We start from the raw sequence: 17,052 nt of genomic DNA on the forward strand, positions 1-17,052 counted from the left end.
GTTTCTCATCTTCTGGTGGTCGAGTGTCTTCAAGGTGGTCGAGTGAGCGCATCTTCATGGTCGAGTGGACGATGGTTTCTCTTCGACTGCTTCTGATTCTTTGCAGAGATGTCCTTGGGGAGGGTATGTCGGACAGGTCCATGACCCTACCCTAGGTACATAGCTTCAACATTAGCCCCCGAATGGATCAGGGTTTGAGTGGGGAAGGAGTTGGGAACACTTCCGACCCATTCTTTGTGTTACGAGTATATCCTGTTCTGGAACAATGAGTTGAGGTGACGACGCCGACTCCTTTCTCAGTTGCCGTGGTCCATTCTTGGTTTTTGTCGAGTGAATTTTCACGGTAGAATTCCGAATGATGATGCAGAGGATGTTTGTCTTCAGTCTGACAGGTTGTTCTGCTCTCCGCGGATCTCGCGGGATTCGAATTTTGGGAAGCGCGCCAGACGGACGGAAATGAGGTTATCAGGACGGATTAGGCAAGTCTCCTCAATCCCCGCGCCACCTTTTTCGCCACGTATTGCGCGCGCGACTATTGCGGGATTTGTTTAGATCGCCTGGGTCCACCCGTGAGTCACTCGGATGATGACCTTATAAAAGGCCTCGGACCAGGCCTCTGCCCCGTGCGCTCCCATTCTCTCTTCTTCTCTCAATCTCTCCGCCATGCTCGCTTCCGCCCTCATCGCCGGACCTTTACTCGAGCTCGACCCGCCGCCATGGGGAAGGAGAGGACGATGGCGCTGGAACGCACGAAGAAGGCGACAGCGAAGGCGAAGGGGAAGCGGACCTGCCGGGGCGGATCTTCGTCGAGATCCGGCCTGCCGGCGGGCTGGATCCAGGGCGACTGGATCCGCTCGACAATCACCCAGGATGACCTCGACGACCTGGTGGAGGGGGGACTGATCCCCCACAAGTCAGCACGGCTCCCGGGGGATGAAACCGAGCCGCAGCCGAGGGAGGGTGAGTGTGTTCTCCTCGCCACTCACGTAGATCGCGGATTCTCACTGCCCCCCATCCTTTCTTCCGGGGTTTTTTGAACTTCTTTGGGGCTCAACTCCACCATTTCACCCCAAATACTATAGTATATCTGGCCGCTTTTGTGTCGATGTGCGAAAACTTCTTGGGTTGTCGACCGCACTGGGGCCTTTTCAAACACATCTTCACCTGCCGATCCCAGTCGGTCAAAAAGGCCAAGTCGAGTGACGAGAGGACACAAGTGATCCAGATGTGCGGGGGTCTGGGGATCCAGATGAGGAGCAAGAGTACTTTCCCAGCCATGATTCTTCCCGACTCGGTCCGGGGCTGGCAGTCGACTTGGTTCTACTGCAAGGATCAGCCGACCCCCGACCAGTCGACCGGACCTCCTCCTTTTCTTTAGCTCGAGTGGAGAAGCCCGCCCCCCCTGAAGGTAGTTCCAGAAGAGAAGGCACAAGTCAAGGTGCTGGTCGAGCAGGTCGTCCAGCTTGTCCGCGATGGGATGACCGGGATGGACCTCCTGGAGGTCTTTCTCGGTTGACGCATCCAACCTTTTCAAGCGCGCGATCATCCGATGTGGATGTATTCTGGGCTCGAGGATTCCACTCGGATCCACCCGGAGGATGTCAGCGAGGACACCTTGGAGAAGTGGTTGATGGGGATCACCGGCAACAAAGACAACCCTCGGGGGTCTAGGAGGGTGATTCCATTCGACAACTCGCACCAGCCGGAGCAGGTATAATTCTGTCTTATCGAGTATCTTTTTGATTCACCGAGTGACATCTTGTTTATGGTCGATTGAATTTGCTTTGATCATTGTCCTTTCAAGCCCTCATCGACATGTACTCAATGCCCAACGGAGTGCAGGACCAAGAGGCTGAGGAAGAAGTTAGCGGTGGCGAGAGCGGCAAGGAGCATTCGGAGGCCGAGGAAGACGAGGAGAGCGACGAATCGACTGGTGATGAAGAAGTCGACTCGCCTCCTCGCAGGGAGAGGAGATCCAAACAAGCCCACGACCTGGCGAGTGCTCCGGACTTAGTGGCCGCGCCGACTGGTCAGACTTCGAAGCGTCCTAGGACGTCTTCCCCAACGCCGTCTGAAAAGGCTCCAAAGCAGTCCAAAGTTGCGCTGCCTCCAGCGCCGAAAGCGCCGAAAGCTACCTCTTCCAAACTGCCAAAAGCTTTGCCCAGGATCAAAGTGACCGTTCCTACTATCTTCGGGTAACCATATGACTTGTCTTTTTCGTCGACTCGATTAACCAGATGTAACCGATTGAATACGGGTCTTTGCAGTGCTGCTACGTCAGGAACCTCTTCTTTCCAGTACTGAGACGAGGAAATGGAAGATGCTGTCTCCAACCCAGGTATAAACTCTTGTGATCTTGTTCTGGATTCTTTGGTCGACTGCGTTCGTGTGGTTCACTTGGGGTCGAATGATCTGCCTTGCAGCTCCACCCAACATCATTGATCTTCCAGATGACGATGAAGATGTGGCTCCTAAGCCCAGGAAGAGCAAGAAGGTAGCAGCTGGCAGGGTGGCTCAGCAAGAACCAACTCCAACACGTCCCGTCCGTCAAGCTGAAGACGCGGGCAGGGCCTCTGTGACGTTTGCTGCACCCTTGTCGAGTGGGCCTCCCGCACCGTCGACTGCACCTGTGGTTCCTTCAACTGTCCAACTCCGTGCCACAGAGCTCCAAGCCACCGCACCTGGGTCGTCTGCACACTTTTTCACCAGCTACCCCGTCCCAGACAACCAGTCGGAAGCGGCTGCGGAAGCCATTCGACAGGCTGACATGATGATGGAGCGGGTGAAGACGGTGCACGAGAACAGCCAGGCTGCCTACGACGCCAGTGCCGCCCTTCGAGCCAATGTCCAGGTGAGTAAACTTTCCAACTGTTTTTGTTCTCGAAAAATCTTCTTCTGCACAATCTCCTGTTGTTTGCGTCGAAATAGAGCACCCACTGGGTGTTTTGTTGTTTTTGGTAGTTTCGCTCTTCCACTCGGTCTGGGCGAGTGGATCAGAACCGGTGGGGGCACGCTAAGTGCACCCACTAGGTGTAGTCCCTGAGACCACGGTCAACTGCTGGCAGTCGACTGGGGTCTGAGTTCTTCGTTCTTTTCTTTCTACTCCTTACACTCGACTCCGGCGGGCCGGTCGAGTAAGATCCGAACCAGTGGGGGCACGCCAAGTGCACCCACTGGGTGTAGTCCCCAAGACCGCGGTCGACTGCTGGCAGTCGACTGGGGTCTTAACAGCTTGCTGCTCCCCTTTTTTTAACCTGGTCCGGGCGGACCGGACGAGTTGAGTCTTAGTCAGTGGGGGCACGCCAAGTGCACCCGCTGGGTGTAGCCCCTGAGACCGCAGTCGACTGTGTGCAGTCGGCTGGGGTCTAAATGGACTTCTTTAGGTTTTATTCACTCGGAAGTGAACCACCTTTGATCCTATCGGTTGATCTGTCTTTTGCCTTCTGCAGAAGTCTTGTACTCTTATTTCCAAGTTTGCTGAACTCGAGGAGAAGCAGAGGCAACTCAACTTAGACTTGGAATTGGCTCGGCAAAATCTGAAAAAGCTCAAGACGAGGCCGCTGGTATGGAAGGTAACTGATTGTCGACTGACTCTCAATATATCTCTTTGATCTCTTCTTTGACTCGATTGCTTCTTTTGCAGAGAAAATGAAGTTGGCTCTGGAGAAGAAAGACTCGGACCTCGCCGCCGCGCAGAAAGCAGCCCAAGACAAACCCGCTCTCGCAAACAAGAAGCTTGCTTCAATCGGAACGCTTGAAGGAGAGGTGAACAAACTGAAATCTTGTCTTAATGAAGCTAACCGCGAAGTGACCAGTCTGAAGAAGGACAAGGTCGTCCTGAATGAAAAGTTGGAGTCTGCAATCCACAAGAGGAATGACACAGAAGCTTATCTGAGGACTCTCGCCAAGAAGCTTTATCTCGCGCTGGAAGGTATTTCTTTAATCTGACTGTGTTGATGCTTGCGATCGGATCTTGCTTGGTCGATTGACTAACTTTTGGCTGCAGAACTCTGCCAAGACTTCGACGAAGAAACTGGAAGGGTCGAGACGGGTCTGGACCCGATCGCTTCCCCAGTCTGCGACGAAACTGCGATGAACATGCTCCGACTGGAGTCCCGTATCGCCAATGCCACAAGCTACCTCGCACGCCTGAAGGAGGTTGTCTCTCGAATCGACTCATCGCTTTGGCCGGGAGCGACGCTTCAGAATGACCCGGAATCCTTGATGACTCGACTGAACGAGATCCCTGACCGAGTGCAAGAATGGAAGAAATCCTCTGCCCGGTGCGGTGCCGACGTTGCGCTGTCCTTGGTGCGAGTCCATTGCAAGGAGGCTCGTGAAGATAAGCTGGCTGCGATCAAAGTCGCTAACACCAAAAAGCACGACTTCCAGTCCTTCATGGAGACTTTCATCACTGCCGCCACTCGGATTGCTGATGGGATCGACTTGGACTCATTCGTGGAGCCTGCCAGCCCTCCTCCGGCCGAGTGAACAGACTGACGAAACCTGAATACGCTTTAAATTTGCCTCGGAATGCCGAGCGATTGCTGTAACCGTTGAACTCCTTCGGGCTTGATGCCTGAGTACTTTTGATTTGCTGCTTGGAATCTTTAGGATTTATCTGAATTTGGTTTATTTCCGAATGTGCTTGTGTTTGTCCTCGAATGGACTTTACTCACTGCTTTGAATAGTCTTTGCGCTGGAGACGCAGCAGCTCCGAAGGACAAGGTTGCAGTCGACCTACACCTCGTCGTCCTTGCGGATAGAGATGGACCGGACGTTGTATTTGTGCCGCAGCTCCAAAGGAGAAGGTTGCATTCGACCTGGACCTCGTCGTCCTTGCGGGTAGGGATGGACCGGACGTTGTACTTGTGCCGCAGCTCCGAAGGAGAAGGTTGCAGTCGACCTGCACCTCGTCATCCTTGCGGATAGGGATGGACCGGACGTTGTATTTGTGTCGCAGCTCTGAAGGAGAAGGTTGCAGTTGACCTGCACCCCGCCGTCCTTGCGGGTAGGGATGGACCGGACGTTGTACTTGTGCCGCAGCTCCGAAGGAGAAGGTTGCAGTTGACCTGCACCTCGTCATCCTTGCGGATATGGATGGACCGGACGTTGTATTTGTGTCCCAGCTCTGAAGGAGAAGGTTGCAGTTGACCTGCACCCCGCCGTCCTTGCGGGTAGGGATGGACCGGACGTTGTACTTGTGCCGCAGCTCCGAAGGAGAAGGTTGCAGTCGACCTGCACCCCGCCGTCCTTGCGGGTAGGGATGGACCGGACGTTGTACTTGTGCCGCAGCTCCGAAGGAGAAGGTTGCAGTCGACCTGCACCTCGTCATCCTTGCGGATAGGGATGGACCGGACGTTGTATTTGTGCCGCAGCTCCGAAGGAGAAGGTTGCAGTCGACCTGCACCTCGTCATCCTTGCGGATAGGGATATGTTTCAAACTTAGGCGAGTACTGGACTGCAGCTAAGTCTCCTAGTGAGAGAACTTAGGCGAGTGCTGGACTGCAGCTAAGCCCCCGAGTGGGAGGGTTGCTCTCCACTCGGTAGGATTTTTTCAAACTTAGGCGAGTACTGGACTGCAGCTAAGTCTCCTAGTGGGAGGACTTAGGCGAGTGCTGGACTGCAGCTAAGCCCCCGAGTGGGAGGGTCGCTCTCCACTCGGTAGGATTTTTCCAAACTTAGGCGAGTGATGGACTGCAGCTAAGCCTCCTAGTGAGAGAACTTAGGCGAGTGCTGGACTGCAGCTAAGCCCCCGAGTGGGAGGGTTGCTCTCCACTCGGTAGGATTTTTTCAAACTTAGGCGAGTACTGGACTGCAGCTAAGTCTCCTAGTGGGGGGACTTAGGCGAGTGCTGGACTGCAGCTAAGCCCCCGAGTGGGAGGGTCGCTCTCCACTCGGTAGGATTTTTTCAAACTTAGGCGAGTGATGGACTGCAGCTAAGCCTCCTAGTGAGAGAACTTAGGCGAGTGCTGGACTGCAGCTAAGCCCCCGAGTGGGAGGATTGCTCTCCACTCGGTAGGATTTTTTCAAACTTAGGCTAGTACCGGACTGCAGCTAAGCCTCCTAGTGAGAGAACTTAGGCGAGTGCTGGACTGCAGCTAAGCCCCCGAGTGGGAGGGTTGCTCTCCACTCGGTAGGATTTTTTCAAACATAGGCTAGTACCGGACTGCAGCTAAGCCTCCTAGTGAGAGAACTTAGGCGAGTGCTGGACTGCAGCTAAGCCCCCAAGTGGGAGGGTTGCTCTCCACTCGGTAGGATTTTTTCAAACTTAGGCTAGTACCGGACTGCAGCTAAGCCTCCTAGTGAGAGAACTTAGGCAAGTGTTGGACTGCAGCTAAGCCCCCGAGTGGGAGAATTGCTCTCCACTCGGTAGGATTTTTTCAAACTTAGGTGAGTACCGGACTGCAGCTAAGTCTCCTAGTGAGAGAACTTAGGCGAGTGCTGGACTGCAGCTAAGCCCCCGAGTGGGAGGATTGCTCACCACTCGGTAGGATTTTTTCAAACTTAGGTGAGTACCGGACTGCAGCTAAGTCTCCTAGTGAGAGAACTTAGGCGAGTGCTGGACTGCAGCTAAGCCCCCGAGTGGGAGGATTGCTCACCACTCGGTAGGATTTTTTCAAACTCGAAACGGATTCACGACTAAGCCCACCCACTGGGGGATTTCAGAAGTAAATAAGAACAACACAATCGAATGAGAGAACCGTAAGCTCTTGTCTTTGATAAACGAATTACAAAAGGTGTTTCTCATTACATTTTATTCGAACAAGTGCTTAAGTATAAAAGGGGCGGAGCAGCTCCGCGTTCCAAGCCCGTGGCTCGTCTTTCTGATGCTCAATACTGTAAAGATGGTATGCTCCGTTGTGGAGAACTGTGGTGATGATGAAGGGGCCTTCCCAAGTCGGGGCAAGCTTTTGTGGTTTCTGTTGATCCACTCGAAGAACTAGGTCTCCTTCTTGAAAGGCTCGACCCCTCACATTTCTGGCGTGGAATCGACGCAAGTCTTGCTGGTAGATGATCGACCGGATCAAGGCCATCTCTCTTTCCTCCTCCAAGAGATCGACTGAATCTTGCCGGGCCTGCTCTGCTTCCTCTTCGGAGAAGATCTCGACTCGGGGTGCGTTGTGGAGCAGGTCACTTGGCAAAACTGCTTCGGCTCTGTAAACCAAAAAGAAAGGGGTTCGTTCGGTCAACCGATTAGGAGTTGTCCTCAAGCCCCACAGAACTGACGGAAGTTCATCAACCCAAGCGCCTGCTGCGTGTTTGAGATCACACATCAGTCGGGGTTTCAATCCTTTGAGAATTAGTCCACTGGCTCTTTCTGCTTGTCCGTTTGACAGCGGGTGAGTGACCGAAGCATTGTCGACTCGAGTGCCCTGAGAGGTGCAGAAAGCTCTGAATTCATCGGAGTCGAAGTTCGACCCGTTGTCCGTGATGATGCTGTGTGGGACTCCATATCTGAACGTCAATTCTCTGATAAAACTGACATCGGTGCTAGCATCAAGGTTCTTGATAGTTTTAGCTTCGATCCATTTGGTAAACTTGTCGACTGCAATGAGCACATGAGTGAAGCCGCTCCTGCCAGTTCTAAGTGGTCCAACCATATCCAGTCCCCAAACAGCAAAGGGCCAGATGAGGGGGATGGTCTTCAGAGCAGACGCTGGCTTGTGGGACATGTCGGAGTAAAACTGGCAGCCTTCACATCTGTCGACTATATCTTTCGCCATTTCGTTTGCTCGTGGCCAATAGAATCCAGCTCGGTATGCTTTAGCCACGATGGCCCGGGAGGACGCATGATGACCACAGGTCCCCGAGTGGATGTCATTGAGGATCATTCGACCTTCTTCTGGTGTTATGCATTTCTGACCGACTCCAGTCATGCTTTCCCTGAATAGCTGCCCTCTTATCACAGTAAAGGCCTTGGATCGACGGACGATCTGTCGAGCCTCTTCTTCATCCTCTGGGAGTTCTTTCCTGAGGATGTACGCAATGTAGGGCACCGTCCAGTCGGGAGTAATGGCCATAACCTCCATGATCAGGTCGACCACGGCTGGGACCTCGACTTTAGTCGGATCTGTGGCACTCTTAGGTTGCGGGGGCTCTTCAGTAAAAGGATCTTCTTGAACTGTCGGTGAGTGGATATGCTCCAAAAATACATTGCTGGGAATGGCCTCTCTCTTGGAACCTATCTTTGCCAAATCGCCAGCTGCTTGATTTTTCAGTCGGGGTATGTGGTGGAGTTCTAATCCCTCAAACTTCTTCTCGAGCTTTCTCACTGCGTTGCAGTAACCAGTCATGGTTGGGCTTCTGACGTCCCACTCCTTCATCACTTGATTAACTACCAAATCTGAGTCGCCATAGACCATGAGGCGACGGACGCCGAGTGAAATGGCCATGCACAACCCATACAGGAGTGCTTCATATTCTGCTTCGTTGTTGGACGAATCAAAGTGAATCTGGAGGACATATCTGAGCCTGTCTCCTCGGGGGGATACCAGAACTACTCCAGCACCAGAACCGTTCAGCATCTTGGATCCGTCAAAGAACATGGTCCAGTGTTCAGAGTGAACTTGAGTCGGCAGTTGCTGTTTGATCCACTCGGCGAGGAAATCTGCTATTGCTTGGGACTTGATAGCTTTCTTTGCCTCAAACTTGATATCCAGGGGAAGGAGTTCAATCGCCCATTTGGCCACCGGACCAGTTGCATCTCTGCTGTGCAGAATCTCTGACAATGGAGCGTCGCTGACGACTGTAACAGAGTGATCTGAGAAATAGTGTGCAACCTTCTTCGTGGTCATGTAAATCCCATAGACAAGCTTCTGATAATGAGGATATCTCTGCTTTGACGGGGTCAGGACTTCAGAAATATAATAAACTGGGCGTTGAACCTTATAAGCTTTTCCTTCTTCTTCCCGCTCTACCGTAAGTACTGTATTGACGACTTGTCCAGTGGCTGCTATATAAAGCAGTAGAGGCTCTTTGCTGATTGGAGCAGCAAGCACTGGCTGGGTGTAAAGCAGGGCTTTTAGCTCTGCAAACGCTGCATCAGCTTCTGGGGTCCACTCGAACTTGTCTGATTTCTTCATCAGTCGGTAAAGAGGCAGCGCCTTTTCACCGAGGCGAGAAATGAATCAACTTAGGGCGGCCAAGCAACCAGTAAGCTTCTGGACATCGTGCACACGCACAAGGCGCTTCATTCGGAGTATAGCGCCTACTTTCTCTGGGTTAGGATCGATTCCTTGTTCGGAAATAAGAAAACCGAGTAACTTTCCGCTTGGAACTCCAAACGTGCACTTTGATGGATTGAGCATGATATCATACCTTCTGAGGTTGGCAAAGGTTTCAGCAAGGTCAGTCAGTAGGTCGGAACCTTTACGTGACTTGACCACAATGTCATCCATGTATGCTTCCACATTCCGACTGATCTGAGTGAGCAGGCACTTCTGAATCATTCGCATGAATGTGGCTCCGACGTTTTTCAAACCGAATGGCATTGTGACATAACAGAAGCACCCAAACGGGGTGATAAACGCTGTCTTTATTTCGCCGGGTCCATACAGACGGATCTGGTGGTACCCGGAGTAGGCGTCCAAAAAGGACAAACGCTCGCACCCTGTAGTCGAGTCGACTATCTGGTCGATGCGAGGGAGAGGAAAGTGATCTTTCAGGCAGGCCCGATTGATATGCTTGAAATCGATGCACATGCGAAGTGAGTCATCTTTCTTTGGGACCATGACAACATTGGCTAACCACTCGGAGTGGTAAATCTCTCGGATAAACTCAGCTGTCAAAAGCCGAGCCACCTCTTCCCCGATTGCCTTTCTTTTCTGGACGGCGGACCGTCGAAGATGTTCTTTGACTGGTTTCACCTTCGGGTCGACTCGCAAACGATGCTCATCCAGTTCCCTGGGAACACCCGGCATGTCAGAAGGCTTCCATGCAAAGATGTCCCAGTTCTCACAGAGGAACTGGATGAGCACTTCTTCCTATTTGGAGTCGAGTGAGGTTGAAATGTGAGTCGGAGCAGCACTGGGATCTGTCGGGTGAATATGAATCGACTTCGTTTCACCAGACAACTGGAATGCTGAATCTGTGGCTGGCTTCTTGGCTCGCAGCAAGTCACTCGGATCTGCATTTTTCTGGTATTCTTGCAATTCTACTACGGCCATCTGGGCATCGGCGATCTTTGAGCCCTTCTGGAAGCACTCTTCTGCCTTCTTCCGATTACCAGAGATAGTAATCACTCCTCTGGGACCTGGCATCTTCAGTTTGAGGTACACGTAACATGGTCGAGCCATATATCGTGCATAAGCTGGCCTGCCTAGAATTGCATGATAAGCACTCTAGAAATCCACAACTTCAAACGTCAACTTTTCTTTGCGGTAATTTTTGGAATCACCGAAAACCACGTCGAGTGCAATCTGACCGAGGGATGCGGCCTTCTTGCCTGGAATGACCCCATGGAAACTCATATGGCTTTCACTGAGCCTGGACATCGGAATGCCCATTCCTTTCAACGTTTCTGCATACAGTATGTTCAGACCACTGCCACCGTCCATCAGGACCTTTGTCAGTCGAGTGCCTTCGACCACCGGGTCGACCACCAGTGCTTGCCTCCCAGGGGTGGCGATGTGCGCTGGATGATCAGACTGGTCAAATGTAATGGCAGTCTGTGACCACTTCAAGTAACTGGGTGTCGCCGGAGCGACCATGTTCACTTCCCTGTCGATAACTTTCAATCGACTTTTGCTCTCGACATCAGCAAAAATTATCAGAGTGGAATTCACGTGGGGATAACCATCGTCATCCTCTTCCTCATCCTCAACCCTGTCTGTCTCCTTCTCTTTTTCCTTGGGCTGTTTCTCTCGGAACTACTAGATTAGGAGCCGACACTGCCGAGTGGTATGCTTCGGGTAAATGAAATTACCTTCTTCATCTTTTTTGGTGTGGATATGGCACGGCAAATCCAACACGTCATTTCCATCTTGATCTTTTACTTTCTTGGGGTTCCACGACCCTTTGGGCTTCCCCTTGAACTTTCCTTGAACCACAGCCAAGGCTTCACCCGGAGCAGCTGGCTCGGCCTTGCGCTTCTGTTTCCGACCGGAGTTTCCTCCTCCGGCTTCGTGGGCGACTGCTTTGTGCTTGCCGCTCTGGAGCTTCTCTTCTTCTTCACCATTGGCATACTTGGTGGCAATTTCCATCATCCGAGCCAGAGTCATATTCCCTGTCTGGCCGAATTTCATATTCAAGTCTCGATACCTGACGCCTTCCTTAAAGGCACAAATTTCCTGATGACCTGACACATCTTCTACTGTGTGGTGCAGGGTGATCCATCTCTGGATATAATCCCTCAAAGTTTCATTCGGTTTCTGAACACAACACCGCAACTCTGTCAAACCTGCCGGCCGTTTGCACGTGCTCTCGAATGTTCTGACAAACACTCGGGCGAGATCTTCCCAAGTATAGATGCTGCCAGGTGCTAACTGATTCAGCCACGCTCTAGCCGAGCCCTCTAACATTAGAGGAAGGTGTTTCATGGCCACTTCATCATTACCGCCACCAATCTGGACAGCCACTCGGTAGTCTTCAAGCCAAGTGTCAGGCTTGGACTCCCCGGTGAACTTACTAACTCCAGACGCCAACCTCAAGTTGGGGGGAATCACCGCAGCTCTGATAGCTCTGCTAAAGCACTCTGGACCAGAGACATGCACCCTGTTGCTGGTTTGTGGACCTCCATCATGGCCCTCCCGGCGAGCTCTGTTTCGGTCGACCAAGCCCTGCACGAGAATAGATCTCGCATCAAAGCCTAACTCCCTGGGGTCGATTGGAATACCTCGCCCAACACTATGAGGACGTCTGTCTTCATGCTGCCGAGGCGCGTACGACCCGCTCCTCGGGGGAGGCGTGGGCACTCGACGGCGATCATACTGCTCTCGGTTTCTGTACTGATCTCGTCGATCCCCACGTCCCTCACGCCTCAGAGGCGATCTTGGGCTATGGGTCGACTAAACTGTGTCTGCCCTCACGGATCTGTTGTGGATCCTATCCCGCGACTGAGATACAACTGTATTCTGCTCTCCCACCGCCCGAAGCATGGCTTGGATCTGCACCAGACCTCGACCAGCGTCTGACTGGGAGGGTTGGATCGACTTCGCTATCCGGGAAACAGTAGCTAGATTCTGGATCGGGGTTCGGTATACCTGAGTTGGAGGTGGAAAAAGTTGGCGTCGACTGGATTCAGGAGCACATTGTCGAGCGCGACCGTCGAGTGCGCACTGGAGGTTCTCCAGTCGAGTGCGCTCAGCCAGATTGGCCAAGCGCGCCTGCTCCAAGGCCTGGGCCTCGGGGGTTTCTCCAACTATAGGAGTGTGCAGGGCATCCATGTTCCGGCGACGAAGTTCTTCCCTCTTCTGCGAGGAGAGAGGTTCGGGGCGGTACTCCTCGTGAACGCGCGACGGATCGCCGTTCCCGTCACCTCCGTCTTCACGATTGAAGCCAGGAGGACTGCGTGGTCCATTGACCATCAGGACTTCCGCCGCCGAGTCACTGCTGCCGCACTCGGATGCGGTCTCTACGGAGCCAGTCGACAGATCGAACAGGCCGTAGAGGGATTCGTCGGGCTCGATCGCCGTGACTTCAGGGGTGGCCCATTGGCGGGCCACCGCATGCTTCACCCACCGCTGAAGCCTCGACCGACCGGTGCGCTTGCTCCGGCGGGTCGCAGGGAGGGGGTAAGCTGCTGGAGTCGACTGGTACTGGGTCAACGGTTGCCGCAGGAGGACGCCGCGGACGCACGCGCGAAAGTGCACTGCCCCGCGGGCGGGGAGCGCGTCGGCGTCGAGTGGCGCCTCCTGGAGCCAAGCGGAGTCGTCGGCGACAAACACGAGCGCGCCGAGACGGATCTCGTGACCCTCAGCCAAACCTCCGCCTGGAACCATGATGAAGGGGATCAGAAAAATTGCAACTTCTCCAATAAGTCGCTAAGACACCTTCCCCACGGTGGGCGCCAACTGTCGTGGATCTAAGACTGACAGTAGAATGGGGGGTAAGTATGAGGTGGCAAGATCCTAGCTATGGAGGAGTTGTACGCACGAGTTTTACGAGTTCAGGCCCTTCTCGGAGGAAGTAACAACCCTACGTCTCGGTGCCCTGAGGCGGTCGACTGGATTATATAAGTGTGTGTTTACAAAAGTGCGAACCCTTGTCCCAGAGGAGGAGGGTGGCTTATATAGAGTGCGCCAGGACCCCAACTCCCCTCCGTTACACAGAGTTCAATGTTCATAAAGGAGGGACGTTACTGGTAACGCTTGCAGTAAAGTGCTATAAATGCCCATAAAGCTATGGTTTAAGTCTTGACCGTTGCAGAGTGGAGAGTTTCTCATCTTCTGGTGGTCGAGTGTCTTCAAGGTGATCGAGTGAGCGCATCTTCATGGTCGAGTGGACGATGGTTTCTCTTCGTCTGCTTCTGATTCTTTGCAGAGATGTCCTTGGGGAGGGTATGTCGGACAGGTCCATGACCCTACCCTAGGTACATAGCTTCATCAGGGCCCACGAGGCAGGGGGCGTGCCCCTGACCCTCGTGGTCACCCTGTAAGGTGGTTGGTTCCCTTCTTTCGCCGAAAGAAAGCTAATATCTGGACAAAAATCGTATCCAAAATTCATCCCAATCGGAGTTATGGATCTCTGGTAATTTAAGAAATGATGAAAGTGCAGAATCAGGGAACGCAGAAACAGAGAGAGAGACAGAGAGACATATCCAATCTCAGAGGGGCTCTCTCCCCTCCCGTGCCATGGAGGCCATGGACCAGAGGGTAAACCCTTCTCCCATCCTTCTCCCATCTAGGGAGAAGGTCAAGGAAGAAGAATAAGAAGGGGGGCCCTCTCCCTCCCTCTCCCGGTGGCGCCGGAACACCGCCGGGGCCATCATCATCACCGCAATCTACACCAACAACTTCACTGCCATCATCACCAACTCTTCCCCCCTCTATGCAGCGGTGTAACCCCTCTTTTACCCACTGTAATCTCTACTTAAACATGGTGCTCAACGCTATATATTATTTACCAATGATGTATGGCTATCCTATGATGTTTGAGTAGATCCATTTTTTCCTATGGGTTAATTGATTATCGTGATTGGTTTGAGTTGCATGTTTTATTTATTGGTGATGTCCTATGGTGCTCTCCGTGTCGCGCAAGCGTGAGGGATCCCCGCTGTAGGGTTTGCAATATGTTCATGATTTGCTTATGGTGGGTGGCATGAGTGATAGAAACACAGACCCGAGTAAGTAGGTTGTTTTCGTATGGGAATAAAGAGGACTTGATGCCTTATAATGCTATGGTTGGGTTTTACCTTAATGATCTTTAGTAGTTGCGGATGCTTGCTAGAGTTCCAATCATAAGTGCATATGATCCAAGAAGAGAAAGTATGTTAGCTTGTGCCTCTCTCTCAAATAAAATTGCAATAATGATTACCGGTCTAGTTATCGATTGTCTAGGGACACATAACTTTCTTGTGTGACAACAAGCTCTCTACTAAAACTAACTTAGTTGTGTCTTCATCTAAACAACCCTTACTTTTTATTTATGCGCTCTTTATTATCTTGCAAACCTATCCAACAACACCTACAAAGTACTTCTAGTTTCATACTTGTTCTAGGTAAAGCGAACGTTAAGCGTGCGTAGAGTTGTACCGGTGGTCGATAGAACTTGAAGGAATATTTGTTCTACCTTTAGATCCTCGTTGGGTTCGACACTCTTACTTATCGAAAGAGGCCACGATCGATCCCCTATACTTTTGGGTTATCAGCCCCTGGTCTTCACGAGGTGTCTTTCCTTTCTCAATGGCGGAGAATATCCTTATTGGCGCCATGGGTGTCGCAGCAAGACGGCGGAGCAAAGAGGAAGAAGAAGAAGTAGGCGGAGTGGAGAAGGAGATGGGCAACGGGGGCTCCGCCCCTCTCCTCATTTATAGCCAGAGGGAGGCCAACCGTCGGCCTCCATGATCACAGGTAATGATGGTTTTTGTTCTGCATGCAGCAGGGTCTCGTCAAGTCGAACGGTTGCCGAGGTAGCGTGGGGAAGCGGACACACCCACGTCCTGTCAATCACCACGCATCAATCAAGGCCGCAGGCGGTTGGGACCCACGGCGCTCTGCACTTGCCCTTTGGCTTCGCCTCGATGCCAAGCTCTAGCGTGCCTTGGGCCCGGGGGCTACTGTCGGCATTCCGGGACCGGGGGTGCCCAGACATGCCTGCCTGGGGGCTTGTGCGTGGCTCCACCAGCAGCCTGGTAGGGCCCATCTTCAGTAGCAACCACTCAAGACCCCCGCGAGGGGCCAAGCGTCGCAAGGCAGATGACACGAAGACCTCCCCGGGAGCAGCCTCACTAGGCTGGCTCCCTAGGAGCGGAGATCTCTATGCAAGGGGCACCTCGCGAGGTTCACGTGATGTGAGCCATGACGACCAAGGCTAGGTGGGCGCCAGCGGGCGCCAGCGGGCGCAGTGTACCAGTTTCCTCTTTCGTGCTAAAGAGGAAGGTGCAGGCAAGGAGTCCCAAGGCATTAGGCAACCATATCGGTGCAACAAGACCAAGACCAGCAGGATGGCAGGACAGAGGTCACCACAAAGCCCACAGCAGCGTCACCACCAGAGCCTTTGGCAGGCGAAGACCACCTTTTGTCAGGATAGCTTGTACTGGTTGTCTCCCTTCAAACTTGGCCGTTGTTGGATCCCTTCCCGCCTAACATTTGGGAAGAGGACCAGGGCCTCTATAAATAGGACTAGCCACAACCATAGGGAGGGATTGACTCATCCTGGATCGGATCCTATCCATCTCACATCCACCAGCTCGCCGAGCTGAAGAACACCTCTCCTCCTGAGGCTGTTCATCCATTGGACTAGTTCATCCTTAGTCTGTGAGGCAATCCACCAACACCACACTGGAGTAGGGTATTACACCGCAAGGTGGAACGAACCAGTATAACCCTTGTGTCTCTTGTTCCTTGGGTTCGTTGAGCGAGCGAACTAGGGAGAGAGTGTTCTTCGTGCGCACCCCAGAGTTCGAACCTCAAGGGTTAGCCGGAACCCGCAATCCGACAAACACCCCTTTACTCGCCAGGGCCCAAGCAACCTATCAGGAGAATCATTCAACAAAAACTTATTAGCCTCATCAGTAATACTAGACCAACTATCAGCCAATTCCCCAAATAGTCTATGATGAAAGGAGGTAACACACCTTTTAGCCACGAATTCAGCTAAAGTATGATCTTGATTTTGACAAATGTCAAATAGGACTGGGATTTTTTTTGCAAATGATGATCCAACATCCAGGGATCATGTCAGAGTCTGGCCAGGCCGCCAGTATTGATAATAATTTTCCTCCTGACAAAATACAATTCCTTAACTTTTATAATTTTCTTCCAACAGGGGGAATCATTGAAACGAGGTTGCACAATGGAAACAGTTTGGCGCTTAAAATATCTAGCACGAACAATTTGTTGCCATAAGACATTACTAGTCTGCAGTTTCCACCACCACTTCACAAGGAGACTAACATTATGCTTTTCTAAATCATTAATGCCCAAACCTCCAATTCCTTTGGATCTACACACCCTCGGCCATTTCACCATATGATAGGCCCTCTCTTTTTTAACTTTCCTCTAGAAAAAATACCTACTGTGAGTGTCCATTTTCTTAATAACCGTTCTATTAAGCAAGAAAGTGGATATGAAGAAGGAAGGAATCCCATCTAAACTGGAATTAAGCAAGATGGATGTAGCTCTTGAGGAAGCGGAATAACCAATCCACACGTCCAAACGCTTAACCAGCTTTCCATCAAGAAAATCCTAGTCAATAGTCTTGAGCATACAGTAAGTGACAAGTAGTCCAAGATATTTCATGGGAACAATACCAACTTGACAATCAAACATATTGGCATAGAAACCATCAATCATATTATCAAAAAATAGTATATAATTCACCTTTAAGTTAGTTATTCTTTAACCCAGACATAAGCTCAAACATATATAGCAACAGTTTGAGATTGTGTGA

The 17,052-nt window shown here is 52.0% G+C and overlaps 1 protein-coding gene across 1 annotated transcript; it reads left to right on the forward strand.

The window, feature by feature from the left end:
* The first annotated feature begins 3,648 nt into the window (after positions 1-3,648).
* On the forward strand, positions 3,649-4,491 carry LOC147985189 (uncharacterized). The gene is made up of 2 exons (XM_087539852.1): positions 3,649-3,931; positions 4,007-4,491. Exons 1-2 carry the CDS (start codon positions 3,649-3,651, stop codon positions 4,489-4,491), a joined length of 768 nt encoding a protein of 255 aa, XP_087395978.1.
* Positions 4,492-17,052: the final 12,561 nt, after the last annotated feature.

Source organism: Triticum urartu, chromosome 2A, assembly GCF_056163025.1.
Source record: "Triticum urartu cultivar PI428250 chromosome 2A, HENAU_Tu73, whole genome shotgun sequence".
In the NCBI taxonomy this organism is placed as follows: Eukaryota; Viridiplantae; Streptophyta; class Magnoliopsida; order Poales; family Poaceae; genus Triticum; species Triticum urartu.

Excerpts from the sequence above, each read along its gene's own strand:
- LOC147985189 (XM_087539852.1), top strand. The coding sequence starts at position 3,649 with ATGAAGTTGGCTCTGGAGAAGAAAGACTCGGACCTCGCCGCCGCGCAG. Across the intron at positions 3,932-4,006 it reads GCTTTATCTCGCGCTGGAAG|AACTCTGCCAAGACTTCGAC; the intron begins GTATTTCTTTAA and ends TTTTGGCTGCAG.